The 19,059-nt window shown below is 41.5% G+C and overlaps 1 protein-coding gene across 10 annotated transcripts in view; it reads right to left on the bottom strand.

Annotated features, from left to right (window-relative positions):
* LOC126334773 (arfGAP with SH3 domain, ANK repeat and PH domain-containing protein) overlaps nucleotides 1-19,059 on the bottom strand; it is a 1,031,989-nt gene that overhangs the window by 11,210 nt on the left and 1,001,720 nt on the right. For 3 of the 10 annotated variants that reach the window (XM_049997423.1, XM_049997407.1, XM_049997386.1), the window contains one exon: nucleotides 7,918-7,958. The exons of 4 other annotated variants lie outside the window; for them this stretch is intronic. In XM_049997423.1, coding sequence (XP_049853380.1) covers nucleotides 7,918-7,958 — 41 coding nt within the window. Of the gene's footprint in view, nucleotides 1-7,917; nucleotides 7,959-8,252; nucleotides 8,313-19,059 lie in introns of all 10 variants that reach the window. 3 more of the 10 variants (XM_049997360.1, XM_049997396.1, XM_049997370.1) reach the window with 1 other exon arrangement.

The raw sequence follows: 19,059 nt of genomic DNA, 5'->3' as shown, positions 1-19,059 counted from the left end.
TGAAACTTCCTGGCAGATTAAAACTGTGTGCCTGACCGAGACTCGAACTCAGGACCTTTGCCTTTCGCGGGCAAGTGCTCTACCATCTGAGCCACCGAAGCACAACTCACGCCCCGTACTCACAGCTTTACTTCTGCCAGTATCTTGTCTCCTACATTCCAAACTTTACAGAAGCTCTCCTGCGAACCTCTGCAGAGCGAAAATCTCATTCTGGAAACGTCCCCCAGGCTGTGGCTAAGCCATGTCTCCGCAATATCCTTTCTTTCAGGAGTGCTAGTTCTGCAAGGTTCGCAGGAGAGCTTCTGTAAACTTTGGAATGTAGGAGACGAGATACTGGCAGAAGTAAAGCTGTGAGTACCGGGCGTGAGTCGTGCTTTGGTAGCTCAGATGGTAGAGCACTTGCCCGCGAAAGGCAAAGGTCCCGAGTTCGAGTCTCGGTCGGGCACACAGTTTTAATCTGCCAGGAAGTTTCAAAGTTCAGTTTGTTTGCTACCATTTGGTAGGCAGGAGTCTTCCTTAAGCCTTGTGCCACTTTGTTTTTGTTGTGCAGTAATTTTCGAAACATTTTTCTGATAAAAACAACAAACTTGATATTGCTGGAACTAAAGTGTCTGTTACAAATAGCAGTAAATGAGAAAATCACTCAAGAATTTTCTAAAAGTCAAAACACACAGCAATTCTACAGTGATATTTTCAAATTTGAGGAGAAATTTACGGAGGTCACTTAAGCTTGTATATTCACTGATGAGCCAAAAAATTTGACCACTCTCCACTGAGAGATTGAATGCAACCTGGTGGCAGAGCAAGCATGTGATGCAGTAAGGAAATTATATGAGTGGAGTAGAGACGGATGGAGACACATTCTGGTGTTAATATGGTCCACAGACAGGGAAACCCACTGACAGGAGCACTGAAAGGAGCAGCTTTAACAGAGATGGTGTTGTACCTAGCAACAACCACCACAGAAATGGCAAAGTTGGTCGGCTGTTTGTGAGCATCCACGGAAAGTGGCTGAAAGATTATGAAGCCATGAGTAGGGATTAAGGTGTTGGACACACACACCTAGTCACGGTATATGGAGGTCAGAGGCTTGCCCATTCTGCAAGCAGGAGAAGTGGCAATCTGTGGAAGATCTGATGACAGAGTATCCCTTCATGTTTGATGTCACCCCAGTGGTGATGGCATCTTTCAGTAAGATAACTGTCCACACTACAGTAGTTTCAGGAGCATCTTGCACCCACAACCTTTTGGCCTGCAGTCTATGGAAACTGAGTCATCTTTGTGCAGACATCGCGAAACGTATCAAGGACTTGTTGAATCCATGCCATTTATAATCACTGTAGTACTGCATTCTAGCACACTATTACGCAGGTAGTCAAATGTTTTTGCTGATCTGTTGCCACTGAAACATGAATTTCATAAGTACTGTGACCAGAATTTTACCAAAATACGAGGGCTATCAAAAAAATAAAGGGCATTTTGGACTATCACAGCGATGGGCTGGGCTATAGCTGCCACCTTGGTGCCACAATGTTCCTTTGCTCAGTACACATCCATTGGTGGTACTGTGACGTCTGTGTTTCTGCTACTTTGCTTTCTGTAATGTGATAAAATGTGCACTGCAACAGAAAATCCCACCACTTATGAGATGCATTCTGTTGTTAGTTTTCCATTGACAGAAAATTGCAAACCAACTGAAATTTATTGTGACCTCTGTGAAGCATATGGAAAAGGAATGATGAATGAAAGACAAGTGATGCATGGTGCCTGTTTTTCAAACAAGGCCATACCAGTGTTTATGAGGAAGACCACAGTGGCAGGCCTAGCCTTGTGACTGATGAACTGGTGATGAAAAGCAATGATAAAATTCTTGAAAATCATTGTTTATTGATTAGGGAACTTTCACAACATTTTCCCCAAATTTCATAGAGTTTGGTGCATGAAACTGTGGCAGAGAAGCTTTGGTAAAGTGTGATTCTCTTGTCCATGCATATAATGCTGCAGCTATTTATGAGACAACATTGTGATTGTTCTGTGCAGTTTGCATGTTTCACTTCAACACTGTGATGCAGATCTGAAAAACTATATTATACACTGTGCGAAATGAACTGTCTGAGGACTGAACATAGCATCCTTTCTTCACATAGTTTGAAATGATAGCTCTAATACAAGCAGCTCGTGATTGGATAGTAACTATTTTAAAAGTTAGTAAAGCCTGACATATTCAGAAAGGAGACGGCATTCTTAATGTAATTTACTGAATAAAATTTGTTTAATGTAAAAAATGCTTACTGACCAGACCACCTATAAATAAAATCTAATCTATATCCTTGTGATATGTCAATAATAAGAGGCATGTCCAGAAAACAAGAGTACTGAGGCCCTGCTGTACCGTTTTTTTTTTGTTTTTTTTTTTGTTTTTTTTTTTCTCCTTCTCATGAAGTTGGCAGGACACAAAATTCAAGCAAAAGGTGTTTAAAGTATAATGTGTGTTCATTGGCTCAGTTGGCTGGAAACACTTTTTGTAATGCAGATTTGAAATGAGAGTGTATATTCTAAATCCTGCTAGCTGTGAGATGAGGAGTGTAACATGGTTTCCCTCGGGGGTGGAGGTGGGTGAGTTGGTGGAGGAGGGAGAAAGAAAGTGCTTGTCCAGATTTTTATAGAATCAAAACTGTTTATGAGGATGGTGTGATGAACCTTGCCAATACGTATGACTGGCGTCATGAATAAAAAGCTGGCAGAATGATATAATGAGCAAAAGAGTGCCCATCCTCAATCATGACTGATGTGACATTGAGCAAGATTCAAGAAATGATTTATGGTGACCACTGACTGACTTTGGATGAGATGAACACAATGTTTCTGGATACCTCCAGATCTTTTCTGCATGCAGTCATTACTGTAAGACTTAGTTTTCAAAAATTGTGTGTGAGGTGGGTAACAAAACAGTTCACAGATTTGCACAAAGTCAACAGCATTGCATCTTCATGAGAATTTTGCATGCAGTTTGAACTGGGATGTGACTTGACTCTGTTGTGACTGATAGCAAAGTGTGAATGGCCCACTACAGCTCTTTGATAAGAATACAGTCACTGCATTGATGACCTTCTCAATATTAGCAAAAAAAAAAAAAAAATCAAAACTGTTGTTTTGGCCTGAAAAATCATGACGTGTGTTTTGGGACCAAACAGGATTCTCCTCACTGAAGCAATCAATGCTGTGCACTATTTTGAAACCCTAACACAGCTACAGTGGGCAATAAAGGACAAAAGACTGGTAGTGTTAATAAACAAAGCATAATGGTTGCATGACAATGCACATCTGTACATAATCAGTGCTACAGAGCAACTCTTGGATTCATTCCACTGGGACATCACAGCCCTGATCTGGCATCTTCAGATTTTCATCTCTCTGAATTTTCCTGTTTGTGGGAAAAGGTTTTTTATTGACAGAAATTAAAACAAGCATAGCAATGGCAAAAGAGGCATTTTATAAGAAAAGGACAATTTTCTGCAGCAGTCTGGACAGAGAACTCAGGAAGAGACTCATAAAAGTCTTGTGTGGAGTGTTCTTCTAAATGGTGCTGAAACATGGACTATGAGGAAGAAAGACAGAGAAAGGCTGGAAGCTTTTGAGATATGGACATGGCGGAGGATGGAAAGAATAAGTTGGATGGACACAGTAAAAAATGAAGAGGTATTGAGAAGAGTGGGAGAGAAAAGACAGTTACTAGATGTAACAAAGAGAAGAAAAAGAAATAGGATTGGACATATATTAAGAAAGAATGATGGACTGATCAAAACAGTTTTAGAAGGTTATGTAGAAGCCAAGTGCAAATCTGGTGCTGTACACTGCTTGGAAGACAGTATGACATGCACACTGTCACTTGACAATCCATAACGTGAGTGAACAGAATGGCGATCAAGAAGAGATACCTTGCACTGTTATTGAAACTGTTTTATGAGAATGGCAGCAACTGTTGTGCTGCACTGAAGAATACCACTGACTGAAAAGTCTGAGGAGGGGCTTGACATCATTAAATGGTTTAAAAAAGATAATAATGAAATTTGAAAACACAGGTGAGCTTGGTGTGGTGCCTGGAAGAGGAAGGTGTCCTACCCCGGGGGAAGTTGTTGATGAGGTTGCTGTTGCTGTAACTGAACATGCAGCATGTGGTGCTAGTGCTAGTGTAGTGACATGAGCATTTTCCATCCCATGGCAAGAGCACAGAAAGTTTTGCAGTCTACTTTACACTGGTATCCATACAAGATCCAGATGGTGCAGCAACTGGAACCTCAGGATCTGTGCAGCAACACTCTGAATTTGGCCTTGGGTTTCTGGCACAGATCAAAGTTGATGACATGTGTCCAGGAAATATCTAGAGGGTGCAGCAACTGGAACCTCAGAATCTGTGCAGCAATGCTCTGAATTTGGCCTTAAGTTTCTGGCACGGATCAAAGTTGATGACATGTGGCCAGGCAATATCCGTTGGAATGACAAGGCACATTTTATGCTGCAGGGTGCACAGTGAATACACGGAATTGCTGGATTTGGGATACTTTTGTAACGTGTGTCATGCATGAAGAGCCATTGCATTCACAGTATGTGACTGTGTGGTGTGGATTCTCAAGCACCTTTATCTTTGGTCTATTCATTTTTCAAGAGAATACACCAAGAGGGCCTGTAGGGGTATCATAATGGCTGCATATTATCGAGACCTCCCTGTACAGCATATGATTCCCACTTTGGAAGAGCACAACTGTGTGGAAACCACTGTTTTCATGCAAGATGAGGCAATACCTCATGTTACTCACCCCATGAAATGTCTGCTTCAAGGAATCTTTCACAAATGTGTTCTCAGAGGTTTTTCAGGTGCATGGGCTACAAGATTACCTGATCTGAATCCATGTGACTTTTGGCTCTGGGGATATCTAAAGGAACACATTCACCAGGGACTCATTTGGTCTCTACCTGATCTGAAGGCCAGTATACAAGATAAAATTGCTCAGATACCACCGGAACTGCTGCAATTGATGATCACATCATTTTATAGATGCATCATCTCATTGATATCTCCAGTGCTCATATTAAACACTGCGTGAGTGGTGGGTAATAATAAAATCAACATTATGTCTTTCTCACTCATCTGACATTTTCTGCCTACATCCTGCTCCAAACCATTACATATGGAAACCTTTCTATACTTCTTTGTTGCTGTCACAGTTCCAGATTTGCACCTGGTGGCCAAATTTGGAACTAACTTTTCTTCAGAGCAAAACACATTAGAATATCTACAAGTTTTGCTGCCACATGATAATTACAGCCCACACTGGACCTCCATGAGTAGCTGCATTTTAATTATAACCATTCAGTTTATTGTCTTTTCAATTTTTAAACAACTCTTAATTTATGGACATGTCTTATACCAATTTCTTTCCACAAATAGCTACTTGTATCAAACATGTGCCCCATCCCTATTTGAAATATATTATCCATTTGCATCTCAGTCCTCATATCTGTCTCGGCTATCACTTCATTCCAGTTCAGTTTCACAGCTACCACACCTAACTCTTGTGCTGTTGTAACTCTCCATCAGTGAGGTGATTCTGTGTTTGGCATTTCACTGATAACTTTTTGTTCTACACTTATCATAATACCAATGTTACTACAGTTGCCAAAACATTTTGAAAGTTGAATATCATATTGCAAGAGGTAAATATATGATAACAATCAAAATAATTGGTCATTAAAAATTGTAATTAAATCACACTCATCTTAGTATTCCTGGAAAAACTTGAGTACCCATAGATGACACAGACACAGTCAGAAAACCAATGCCCTGTGTTTCAATTAATTCGAAAGCCGGCCGGAGGTAGGAGGGGGAGGGGGGGATAAATAAATTTGTAGACTCTGAACATCAACGACAGATTTTTAAAAAAATGGTCCCTCTATACACGGAAGAGGATATAGGAAAGGTAAATACAAGCATCCTTGTGCGCCCCCCCCCCCCCTACCCTCCCCACCTCCACAAAACACACATACACACACACACACACACACACACACACACACACACACACACACACACACACACACACGAGAGTTCTTTCTTAGGCTTGAAGATGGACAGTCTCTGAGAACTTGGCAACCACGTCAATTTTTAGATGCCTCAACCATATGGTGGGTGGTTATGTAAAGCCTAACTTTGGATACCTTGCAGGTAATTAAAAAAAATAACCAGTTGAATGTCTGATGAGTGTTCCACTACATTAATTTATTGCTATTATCAATGCCTGTGGTCTTGAGAAGGCTCAGCTGAGCTACAGAATTTTCATATTAATTAGGAAAAGAACTGATTGCACATTTCAAGTTAGCATGGAAAACATGTCAAACCTGAATACAGCGAGTACAACAATAATACTGTAATACTGGTTGTATGAACTGATTACACATTTCAAATTGGCAAGAGAAACCTGTCAAACTTGGATATAATGAGTACAACAATAATACTGTAATACTGATTGCCAACATTCAGGTTTTCACTACAGGAATACATGGCTAACATATTAAAAACCTTTCAAATGAGGATGTGATTAGTACAGACCTGTTACCAGTCTCCTAAGAATTTTTTTTATTTCATGTTCTGTTTCTGCAATACTCTGGAAACAAGAGGGACTTTCTCTTTTTTGAAAGGAAGATGCCACAGTGTAGTTTCAGCATGGCATGTGTAGCTAGTGGCTGAGACTAGTTTGGTTGCACCCAGCACTGAATTTGCAGCTTTTCTGAATTATTGGTGAGGAGGGTGTAACAACTTGTTTTATTGAGACAAGGCTCCTGCATGCTCTGCTGTGAAGCCAGTTGAGCCAACAGTTCTCTCTCCATTTCCTGATATTGACCAGAATGACTTCTTCCTGTGAGCATTTGCTCAATCCCCACACTATGGTGATGGTCTTTGCTTCCCAGACACCTATGATGCAGCACAAGCTTTGCTAAATCTCCAGTGCCATGCCTGAAGCTAGTTACTGTTCTCTAGGTAACTTTTATCAGTTCTTCATATTGTGAGCCGAGCTGTCATTTCAGTATGTGCCAGAAAAAAACTTGCAGAATACAACTTCCTAACAATATGTACTGGGAGCTTGGTGCAAGTTTTATATCAGGGGAGAAAGATGAGAACAGGTAACGGCATTTATGCTGAGATTAAACAAATAAAACTGAAGACAGTGTACAACTTACTGTTATCAATTTACACTGCGTAACAAGAGTTACTTTCAAGGACACCAGAAATGATTGCTCCTCACTCATAACAAGCAACAAGTTCCCTATTTTTTGCTGAAAATTAAATAGCAGTATGGGATGATATAACAAGCGGATATGCTATTTTCTTCAGTTTGAACAAAATAGATTCCAATAATAAAGTTGTAAGAAGTAAAGATAACAACTTTTAAGATTATGTTAATTTCTCAGTTGATATTTTTCTCCAGATCTAATTACTACACAATCATGTACACACACATACGCAACTAAGTAGTTCATTCAAATGAGATAATATAGGGCGTGTGTGTGTGTGTGTGTGTGTGTGTGTGTGTGTGTGTGTGTGTGTGTGTGTAAAGAATATTCTATATGGGTGTTCTGTTACCTGTACACCTCCAATTATTTATATTCCACCATGGACTTTCCATATTTAGATTTCAATAATAAGTGATTATTGGCTTGATGAAGTACACAGTAACACACGAGAAAAAGCATCAAATGAGTTACTCATTTCCATAGAATCTTTTACAGCTCAATACTTGAACACCACACAACAAAGTCAATATGATACCACAAACTGACACACACTGTTATAGACACAACCCACTATAACCTCCAACACACTGCTCTAGACACACACATGGAAAAAAAACAATCTGTTACCTTAAATTTCTTTCCCTCAGCGCATCAGTGTGTGGGTAAATCTATTCAAATAAAAATTAATATATAATTAATGCAAACTAGAGTGTTTTAACACACATAAAAGCATGTAGGTATGTAAAAGGAGGAGTGTTTTCAAAGAAATGTATAACTCATAATGATCAAGATTACATGCAATAGCATGCCATGCATATTAGAAGCAGTTGTCTTTACTAATGATAAATAGGATACAGTTTTTATGGTAGCTTTAGGATCACATTTAAAAGAAATACAAAGCATTTCAGATCATTCTTTTAACATCAAAAGCAAGCAAATGACAAAGAAGCAGCTCTGTTTACCAAATTAATGTGGAGATCACTTTCTTCGGCATAGCTTTCTAGCCTTGACCTTTCTTTTTTCTGCAAATACGAGCAAGTGTGTTAGTATTTTAACTGACAGTGAAGAAGCAAGAGAGAAATCTGAAAAACTAAAAGTTGTCACTCTTTAGCACTTTATCAGAAATTTATTTCCTAATCTACATTTTATGCTTTAAGTTTCTGTTTATAGTTAAGTGAAGCTCAATAATAATATAACTGCATGTATGTAGCTGGCTTAGTCATGCCTCTACAGCACTGGAAAGTTTAAGAAACTTTTAGAGGAAAGGTTACAACAAAGGTATTTATCCAAAGCACCAACAAGTATCAACAAATAAGCAGATTGTTTCCATTAAGTTACATAACCATTTAACTTTTTTTATTCAATCAGAGCAGAGAAGTTCTTTCTCTTCCGCTGCCAAAATTAACTTTGTTGCCACAAAGTACATATTAAGCCTGCAGAACTCAATAAATAGGTCTGACAAGAAAAGCACAATTAAATAACATTGAACCAGTGCACAAAATACTGCAGAATATGTATATATCATTACCAAGTACAATGGGAACAATAATGCATAATGCCAAATATACAGTCCATATGTATTTCATATTTATACACCCAAGTTCTAAAATAAATTCTTTGTGACTGGCAAAAAATCTAGATTGGGCTACAAGTCGTTATATAGCATAAAACTAAAAACAATGGTTTTGAGCAAGGGTATGTTTAAAGCAGAGAAAATACATCAACAGCAACTAAATAAAACTAAATACTGCTAGATCATATGGTTTGTATAAGCTAATGCAGTTCACTTAATTAGACCATACAAGGGAATTCCACAATCACATTTCCTTTCTGAAATGTCCACATCTCATCATCATCTTGTTACTCTCTCATTTTACATTATTTTAGTGAATCCCAGAAAATCTTTCCACTCAAAAGCACTGTGACTCCCAGAAAATCTTTCCATTCGAAAGTACTGTAACTCCATCTTGGTGACTACCTTACTTGTACTTTTGGCACTATCTACATCTACATCAGGTGGCTGGTGTGGCCAAGCTATTCTAGCTGCTTCTGTCTGGAACCACGCGACCGATACGGTCGCAGGTTCGAATCCTGCCTGGGGCATGGATGTGTGTGATGTCCTTAGGTTAGGAAGGTTTAAGTAGTTCTAAGTTCTGGGGGGACTGATGACCTCGGATGTTAAGTCCCATAGTGCTCGGAGCCATCTGAACATCTACATCTATACTCTGCAAATCATCATGAAGTGCATGCCGTAGGGTACACCTCATTGTACAAGTTATCAGGGCTTCTTCCCACTCCATTCAAATATGAAGTGCAGGAAATATGATTGTTCAAATGCCTCTGAGCATGCTGTAATTATTCTGATTTTATCCTCACAATCCCTATGTGAGTGATATTTAGAGTGTTGTAGTATATTATTAGAGTCATAATTTAAAGCCAGTTCTTGAAACTTTGTTGTTGATGTTCTTGGGATACTTCACATATATGTTCAAGAGTCTGCCAGTTCAGTTTCTTCAGTATCTCTGAGGCAGTTTCCCATGGATCAAACAAACCTGTGACCATTTGTGTTGCCACTCTCTGTATACGTTCAGTTTCACCTGTTAATCCTATTTGGTATGGGTCCCACACACTCGAGCAATATTCTACAATCTGTTGCGCGAGTGATTTGTAAGCAATCTAAGCAATCTCCTTTGTAGATTGATTGCACTCCTCCAGTATTCTACCAATAAACCAAAGTCTACCACCACATAAAGATAGTTTTTAACTATGAGCTTTAACATACGATTTCTAAAACACTGTAGCTGTGTAATAATTTTGTTTATACTAGATGAAATAATTGATAATGATTTAGTTTTCCAAATCCCATATGTATCTTCACATATCATTAATACATTTAATTGTATGAGGTGTGGTCAAAAAGTAATGGGAATTATTGTTTTTCTTAAAGAATCTTTATTTATTCATCAATATTGTCAACTTTGTCCCCTTTGAAGCAGTGCCTTCAGATATAACAGACTTACGCCAGTGCTTTTCTTACTTTTTGAAGCATTTCTAAAATTCACTTTTTGTTATGGTGTTCAGCTCCTTCGGTGATCCTGCTTTTTTCTCCTCATCAATGGTAGCAAAACAATGTCATTTCATCATTCTCTTCAGCCTCAGGAACAGAAAGAAATTGTAGGGGACCATGTCCAGCAAATAAGATGGCCGAGTCAACATAACAGTTCTGTTTTTTTTTGTCAAAAAATCACAAATAAGCAGTGAGATGCGAGTAGGAGCATTATTGTGGTAGAATTTCCATGAGAGTTTTGCCACAATTCTGGTCATTTTCTTTGGATTGCTCCAAGTAAATGGCACATAACTTCTAGGTAGTATTCCTTATTCACTGTATGACTGTAACACAGAAATTCATAACGAACTATCCCAATGTAATTGAGGAAAACAGTGAGAAGAACCTTCACATGTGATCCAACTTATAAAATGTTTTCCAGTCTTAGCTCTTCAGGCAGTTTCCATTGAGACAACTGAGCATTCATTTCAATGTCATACTCATACAACCATGTTTCGTTGCCTGCTACAACCTTCTTTAGATGTTCTGGATCATTATCAATTTACTCATAAATTCTGGAGTGACGTCTATGTGATGTCATTTTTTATCAAAATTCAGTAATGTTGGAACAAACTTTGCCACTACATGTCTCATGCTTTAAATATAAGAAAAACTAGAAAAACTTACTTGGCCAAAATCATCAGCAACCTCTATGATAGTGATTTGGTGATTTTCCAGAACCATTTTCTTTACTTTTTCTACACTATCTAACCTATGTGCTACAGCATCATGGCAGTCATCATCTACGATGTCTTCTCGACATTCTTTGAAATGTTTATACCACTCATCAACTTCTGTCTTACTCATAGCAGATTCGCCAAAAGCCACAGTCAACAATTCAAGTGTTGTGCTGCACTTTATTCAATTTTTCAAGCAAAATTTATTGCAAATTCATTGCTCCATCTTTTTTGAAAGCAAAATTCACTGAGCACTTGAAAATGTGTATAACTTTTTCGACTGTCAATAATAAACTAAATACTGAAAGCAGCTGAAAATGAAAATACGCATCAATAACAGGCACACCAACAACATAAAAAAATGTTTTGAAAATTGGATGTATAAAGCCAGTGAAATTAAAAAATTCCCATTTCTTTTTTATCGCACCTCATATATTACACTGCCTTTCTTACCAAGACCTAATAGTGACCTCTTTTAACATTAAGCATTTTTTGTAATCTGCCACATGTATCTATATCGGAAGATGTTTTACTTTACTAGCACTTATTGATTATCATTTTACATCATTAAGTCATCTTATCTAACAAATATACTGTGTCGGCTTAATGCCGCTGTCTGGCCCACCAGTGGAACTTTGACATCAGCCAGTCATTCTGTTTGTGCTGCCCAAGCTCACTTTGTACCTTCACCTTGTCATCGGTTTCTCTCCATTTTTCCCTCCCAACATCATTTTCATCTTGCAGCCCTTAAAGATTGACAAGTGAGCATTAGCCAGATTTGATGAGGATGGGAGTGTAACATCACTGTGGCCAGTTTCCAGGGATCATGCCTCAGATCCAAAATGTCAAGTATTTTAGGGAAACCACAGGAAATCTGATTCAGTGTAACTGGATGGTGGTTTGAACACAGCTACTCCTGAATATGAGTGGGTTATCTAATCACTGTGCTATGATATGAGTGATATCCAAGTTGCTGCTCTCACCAACCAAATTAGTATTACATCACTGACCAAACCATAAAATATATAATGCCTTTTCCTGCTCATAATCCATCATCATATGGATCATGTTCAGGTTGATAACTCAGTTGTGTGACCTGTCCCACATACTTAACTATCACCATGGACTGCAGTGGAATTGCGGGAATTTCCCATTGCTATAGTGTTCTATAAGGCTAAGACAGTCTAAAAATTGTCAATCCACAGGAATTGCCACTGCCTAAGTATGGCTAATTGAAAACTCTATCATCTGGTTGCAGAATGTGTTGTGCACTAAATCAGTGATGACTTCAACAGCTGTTTCAATAAACACATCACATTTATTTGTTTATTTACATGGCAAGTTCCATAGGACCAAATTTAGGGGCAAACGTCCAAGGTCATGGAACGTGTCACTACATGAAATTACATCATAAAAGAAATAACAGACAAAAACACAATTTGTTGAACCCATAAAAGTCAAGCCATAAGCTTAAGTAAATGCAATCAACAATATAACAGAAGAATCAGCTTAATTTTTCAAGAAACTCCTCAACAGAATAGAAGGAGTGACCCATAAGGAAACACTTCAGCTTCGGTTTGAAAGCACATGGAATACTGCTAAGATTTTTGAATCCTTGTGATAGCTTATTGAAAATGGATGCAGCAGTATACTCCACACCTTTCTGCAAAAGACTTACAGAAGTCCAATTTCTGCCGAATATTAACTGAGTGAAAGCTGCTTATTCTTGGGAATAAGCTGATATTGTTAATGTGGTGTCACCGACAGACATCACACTGGCTAGGTGGTAGCCTTTAAATCAGCCACACTCCGTTAGTATACATCAGACCCACGTGTCGCCACTATCAGTGGTTGCAGACCGAGCGCCGCCACACGGAAGGTCTAGAGAGACTTCCTAGCACTCGCCCAGTTGTACAGCGGACTTTGCTAGCGATGGTTCACTGACTTCTATGCTCTCATTTGCCGAGACGATAGTTAGCATAGCCTTCAGCTACGTTATTTGCTACGACCTAGCAAGGTGCCAGCATCCGTACTATTGATATTGTGAATCATGTACCATAAAGAGCGACGTTCTCCATGAATGGATTAAAGTTAAGTATTCCACCAACTACGTCCATTTTTCTCACTTCTAATTCCCTTGTCATGTTCCAGACCTCACGCCAGGCTGCGTGAGCTAAAACGCGTGCATATCGGCCTCCTTTAACCATACGGTTGGCTCTCCTGCCAACCCCAACATTGGTGACAAGGCAAAACCGCGTTCTTATCGATATTGCCCTGATTTACTTGTGTAATGGCTTCGCCACAATCTCCAGATGTACTATCCGAATTTTATCGCTTACAGAATCAGCAGACGCAGGCCTTACTGGATGCCCTTGGACAGCTCGTCCAGGGTCAACGTGCATTGCAAAACGATGCGGTAGCAGCCGCTTCACTGCTAACGCAGCCACAACATGCTGTTGCACCCACTTTTCGACCTTTTGATGCTGCACTGGAAAGCTGGACGGAGTGGTCACGCCAATTTGGATTCCATCTCGCAGTCTACAGAATTCAAGGTAACGAGCGGCAGCCTTATTTATTGTCTTCTGTTGGCGTGACCATGTACCGTGTGATAGTCAAATTATTTCCCCGATGCGACGTCGCAACTCTCTCCTACGGAGAAATTTTGTCTGCGTTAGATGCATATTTCAAAGAATCAGTCAATGTAGTTGCCAAACGGTATACCTTCTTTCGTACAAAACATACAGCAGATCAGACTAATTGGGAGTGGGTTGCAACCTTGCAAGGCCTTACTAGGGATTGTGCTTTTGAGTGTCAATGTGGACTCCCTTATTCAGATACTATGGTATGTGATGCAATTGCACAGAACGCTTCAGATGTTCGTATAAGGGAACAGATTTTGAAACTAGTCAATCCCTCCCTTCAACAAGTAATGGTCATATTGGATCGGCAGGACACACTTGACTTTGCTCAGGAATCATTTGAAACTTCGCCAGCAGTGTGTCAGGTTAACCGGCCTGCCGGGCGAGCTGCACGAAGCAGTAAATAGCCCTCGTGCCCGGCCGCGCCACTGCCGCCAGGCTCCCAGCTATTTGCTTTTATTGTAGTAAAAAAAAGGACATGTTCAGAGTGTTTGCCAGAAAAAGCTCAGATCGGAAGCTCAAAACAGTTCCAGGCCCTTTGCTTCGCGCCGGAATCGGAATCGAACCAAGGATACTCAGGCACGCGAAACTTCGCCCATGGAAATTCATGTAGTTCATTCCACTCCACCCAGTGCCACTCTCTCTAACAAAGACTGTGTTCATCCCAAAAATAGTGTGCGTCAACGTCGCCAGAACTCCCGTCAAGTCGCAAGTGATTATGTACCAGTGTCAGTTCCCATTGCACGAGACAGTTGCTCTTGTCGTCAGCAGGACAATAAACTTTTTGTGGACTTGGACATTAACGGCAAAGTGATATCATTCCAGCTCGATACCAGAGCTGCAGTTTCACTGATCAATCAAGACACTTACAAACTGCTGGGCACACCTCCGTTGCGTGCAACAAATGTTACGTTAAATAGCTACTAAGGTCAAGATATCCCTGTGTTATGACAGTGCCGCCTTCTGGCAACATACAAAGCACAAACAAAGCTTGTGTCATTTTACGTCCTTCGTTCTTCTTCTGCAGTGAACTTGTTTGGTTCCGATTTATTTCAGTTGTTTAACTTATCTACAGTAAATAAGGTCCAATCAGTGAACCAGAGTGTGCCTTCAGACAGAGTTTCTCATCTACGTGAAGAATTTGCAGACATTTTTGCACCGGGCCTCAGTTGTGCTAAGAACTATAAAGCGCATTTGGAACTGAAAACAAACGCGCAACCGAAATTTTTCAGAGCGCGCAATGTTCCCCACACATTGCGTGATGAGGTCGCAAAAACATTACACGATTTGGAATCACAAGGTGTAATTGAACGTGTGCAGGCTTCTCTCTGGGCATCACCCTTAGTAATTTTGCCAAAACCTTCTGGAAAATTGAGACTTTGTGAGGACTTCAAGGCAACAGTGAATCCACAACTAGTGATTGCAACTTTTCCTTTACCCCGCCCGCTCGGAAGATCTTTTTGACAAACTGTGCCCGGGTAAATATTTCTCGAAGTTGGACCTAGCAGATGCGTACTTGCAAATACCGGTAGACGAAGAATCCCAGCGCGTTTTGGTGGTTAACACGCATCTTGGTTTGTATCGATTCAAACGACTGCCATTCAGGTGTGCATTCGCCCCTGCATTGTTTCAGCAATATCTACAAACTGTTTGTGCGTCGGTCCCTACTGCAGCAAATTATCTGGACGATATTGTGATCTGCGGAAAGACAGAAGAAGAAGATTTGGCCAATCACCGAACATTATTTCAGGTCTTGCAACAAAATGGTCTTCGCTTGCGGAAGGACAAATGTGTGTTTTTTGCTCGGGACTTGGCATACTTAGGACATGTACTCAATGCCCAAGGCATACATCCCAGTCCAACGCACCTAACGCACCTCCGTGCCATACAAGACTTGCCGTCGCCGCAGAATTTCAAGCAGCTACAGAGTGTGCTGGGAAAAATAAATTATTACCATCGCTATGTGCCGCATGCCTCTTCCATTTCAGCTCCGCTTCATCGCTTATGCCGTAAAGGTGTTCCGTTCATCTGGACGACAGAATGCGACTGCGCCTTTCGCCAGTTGAAATCGGCGTTGCTTTCCAATACTTGCTTTATGCCATTCGATCCCCAGAAGCCCCTTTTGTTGATGGTGGATGCATCGGATTTCAGGATCGGTGCTGTACTTGCTCACAAAGATGGATCGCACGATCGCCCTATTGCCTTTGCGTCCAAATTGCTCTCGTCTGCGCAAAGAAATTTTTCACAGATTGAGAAAGAAGCATTGGCTCTCGTATTTGGTGTTACAAAGTTTCATGATTTCTTGTATGGTCGTCACTTTACCATAATCACAGACCACAAACCATTGACATCGCTTTTTCATCCGACCAAGCCTGTACCTCCACGTACAGTGCCGAAATTCATTTGCTGGTCTATTTTCCTCTCGCAGTACCACTATGATATATTGTATCGGTCCACTGCTAAGCACGGTAACGCCAATGCGTTGTCCCGCTTGCCTGTTGCTGAGGATAGGGCATTCTATTCCTCCGAACTTGCTTGCATGTTCATTGATGTGGAAACCGATGATGTGGTCGAATCGTTTCCAATTGATTTTCGTCGTGTAGCTACAGCCACAGCTGCCGACCCTGTCCTTGCTTCCGTTATGTGTTTTGTTGCTACGCAATGGCCCTTACCAAAGTCACCACGCATCGGGGACCCGTTGGTTTGCCGATTTTTTGCTCACAAGGCAAGACTTTTTGTACGACGTGGTGTTTTGCTGTTGCGTTCTGATAATGATCAGTCCAGGGTCGAGGTACCACGTTCGTTACAGTCCTCTGTCCTACAGCTTCTCAACCAAACACATTGGGGTATAGTGAGAACAAAACAACTTGCTCGTCAGCACTGTACTTGGTTCAGAATCGATGCCGCGATTAAGAATATGTGCTCTTCTTGCATGGTGTGTGCCGAACAACAATCAGCACCACCGTGGAAATTCTTTGAATGGCCAATAGCCACTTCCCCTTGGCAATACTTACATATTGATTTTGCTGGTCCATTCTGGAATGCTTGATGGTTGGTTGTGGTAGATTCATTCAGTAATTTTCCTTTTGTTGCCCGGATGTCTTCCACGATGTCATCTGCCACCATCCAAGCGTTATCCGCTATCTTTTGCATTGAAGGTCTTCCACAGACTATTGCTTCCGACAATGGTCCACTATTCATGTCTGCAGAATTTCAGTCATTCCGCAAAGCCAATGGTATTCATCTGACGTCCGCGCCATTTTCGCCACAGTCAAACGGTGCCGCTGAACGATTATTCAGGACTTTCAAGTCACAGATGTAAGTTAAAAGAGTCGCATTCTCGGGAAAACGTGTTATTGCTGTTTTTGTCCTCGAATTGCTCTCAGCCCCGAGGTGGTCACTCGCCAGCTGAGTTGCTCCACGGTCGCCCTCAACAAACCTTGATGTATTTGCTACATCCGCCACATCAGGTTCCTGTGCAGTGGCAGACACCTGCTTTTGCTCCAGGTGACATTGTCTACTATCGCCACTATCGAGGTTCACGCGTTGGCTCGAAGGGCGCATTCTTCGCTGCCTCGGCAGTGCTATGTATCTGGTTTTGGAGGCCTCTGGTGAGGTGCGCCGGCATCTCAATCAGCTGCACCTCTGTCGTCGCACGGGATCTGCTGCTCGCTGGCTGCTTTCAGCAATGGTGCCGTCTGGTCAGCGGCCCGGGGACCCATCCACTGGCTCGCCTCAGCCCCAGGTGTCAACGACGCTGCCTTCCATTTTGCCCCATGGCGACGCGCCGCCGCCACCGCTGCCGCCGCCTGTTCTCCCGCCGGAGACGCCCGCAGTGGACACGTCGCTGCAACTGCCGGGCGCCTTCCTGGGTCACGCGCCGCCGATCACTTCCCGTGACCAGTTGTCCTCTGACATGGAACTCTTGCCCGCTCCGGACCATATGTCGTCTTCGCCCGTCGGGTGCCCCAGCCCAATGGAGGTCGACCTTTTGGCCCCTCCTGTCTCTCTACGGGCGCATTCACCGCATGTTGGCATGCACCCTGGAGCAAGTTTTCAGGCGTTTCCTAGCTCCCGCAGTCCGTATGGTAGGGTGCGGGTGGCACAGCCTCGCCTGTTGTTAGGCTCCCCACCTCGTTGCATACGTCAACATTGGGTCCTCCCCACTGTGGGCGGAAGCATTGTGCCACAACCGTACCCCGATTTGCGGGGGAGGAATGTGGTGTCACCGACAGACACCACACTTGCTAGGTGGTAGCCTTTAAATCGGCCGCGGTCCGTTAGTATACGTCGGATCCGCGTGTCGCCACTATCAGTGGTTGCAGACCAAGTGCCACCACACGGCAGGTCTAGAGAGACTTCCTAGCACTCGCCCAGTTGTACAGCCGACTTTGCTAGCGATGGTTCACTGACTTCTATGCTCTCATTTGCCGAGACGATAGTTAGCATAGCCTTCAGCTACGTTATTTGCTACGACCTAGCAAGGCGCCAGTATCCGTACTATTGATATTGTGAATTATGTACCATAAAGAGCGACGTTCTCCATGAATGGATTAAAGTTAAGTATTCCACCAGCTACGTCTGTTTTTCCCACTTCTAATTTCCTTGTCATATTCCAGACCTCATGCCAGGCTGCGTGAGCTAAAACGCGTGCATATCGGCCTCCTTTAACCATACGGTTGGCTCTACTGCCAACCACAACAGTTAACAAGAAACAACAGTAAAGAATATGTATACTGAGAGGCCAATGTCAAAATACCCATACATGAGAAAAGGGGTCGACAAGAGGTTTGCGAACTTATACCACTTATTGCCCAAACTGTCTGTTTCTGAGCCAAAAACGTCCTTTTAGAATGGGAAAAATTACCCCAATATATATAATACCACAGGACATAAGCAATGAAAATAAGCAAAGTAGACTAATTTTCGTGTCAAACGATCACCTACATCAGATACCATTCGAATAGTAAAAATGGCACCATTCAGTCTTTGAACAAGATACTGGACGTGGACTTTCCATGGCAGTTTACTATCTATCTGAACACCTAGAAATTTGAACTGTTCAGTTTCAATAAACACATGCCCATTCTGTGAAATTAAAACGTCGGGTTTTGTTGAACCGTATGTTAGAAACTGTAAAAACTACGTCTTACGTGATTTAGCGTTAGTTCATTTTATATAAGCCATGAACTTATGTCATGAACTGCACTATTTGAAACCAAGCCAATGTTGCACACAATACCCTTTATACCAAGCTAGTGTCGTCAGCAAACAGAAATATTTCAGAGTTACCCATATTACTAGAGGGCATATCATTTATATAAATAAGGAACAGGAATGGCCCCAA

The sequence above is a fragment of the Schistocerca gregaria genome, chromosome 1 (genome assembly GCF_023897955.1).
Source record: "Schistocerca gregaria isolate iqSchGreg1 chromosome 1, iqSchGreg1.2, whole genome shotgun sequence".
Lineage (NCBI taxonomy): Eukaryota > Metazoa > Arthropoda > Insecta > Orthoptera > Acrididae > Schistocerca > Schistocerca gregaria.
Note: the sequence above shows the minus strand (reverse complement) of the source record. Positions and strands in the feature narration are given on the sequence as shown.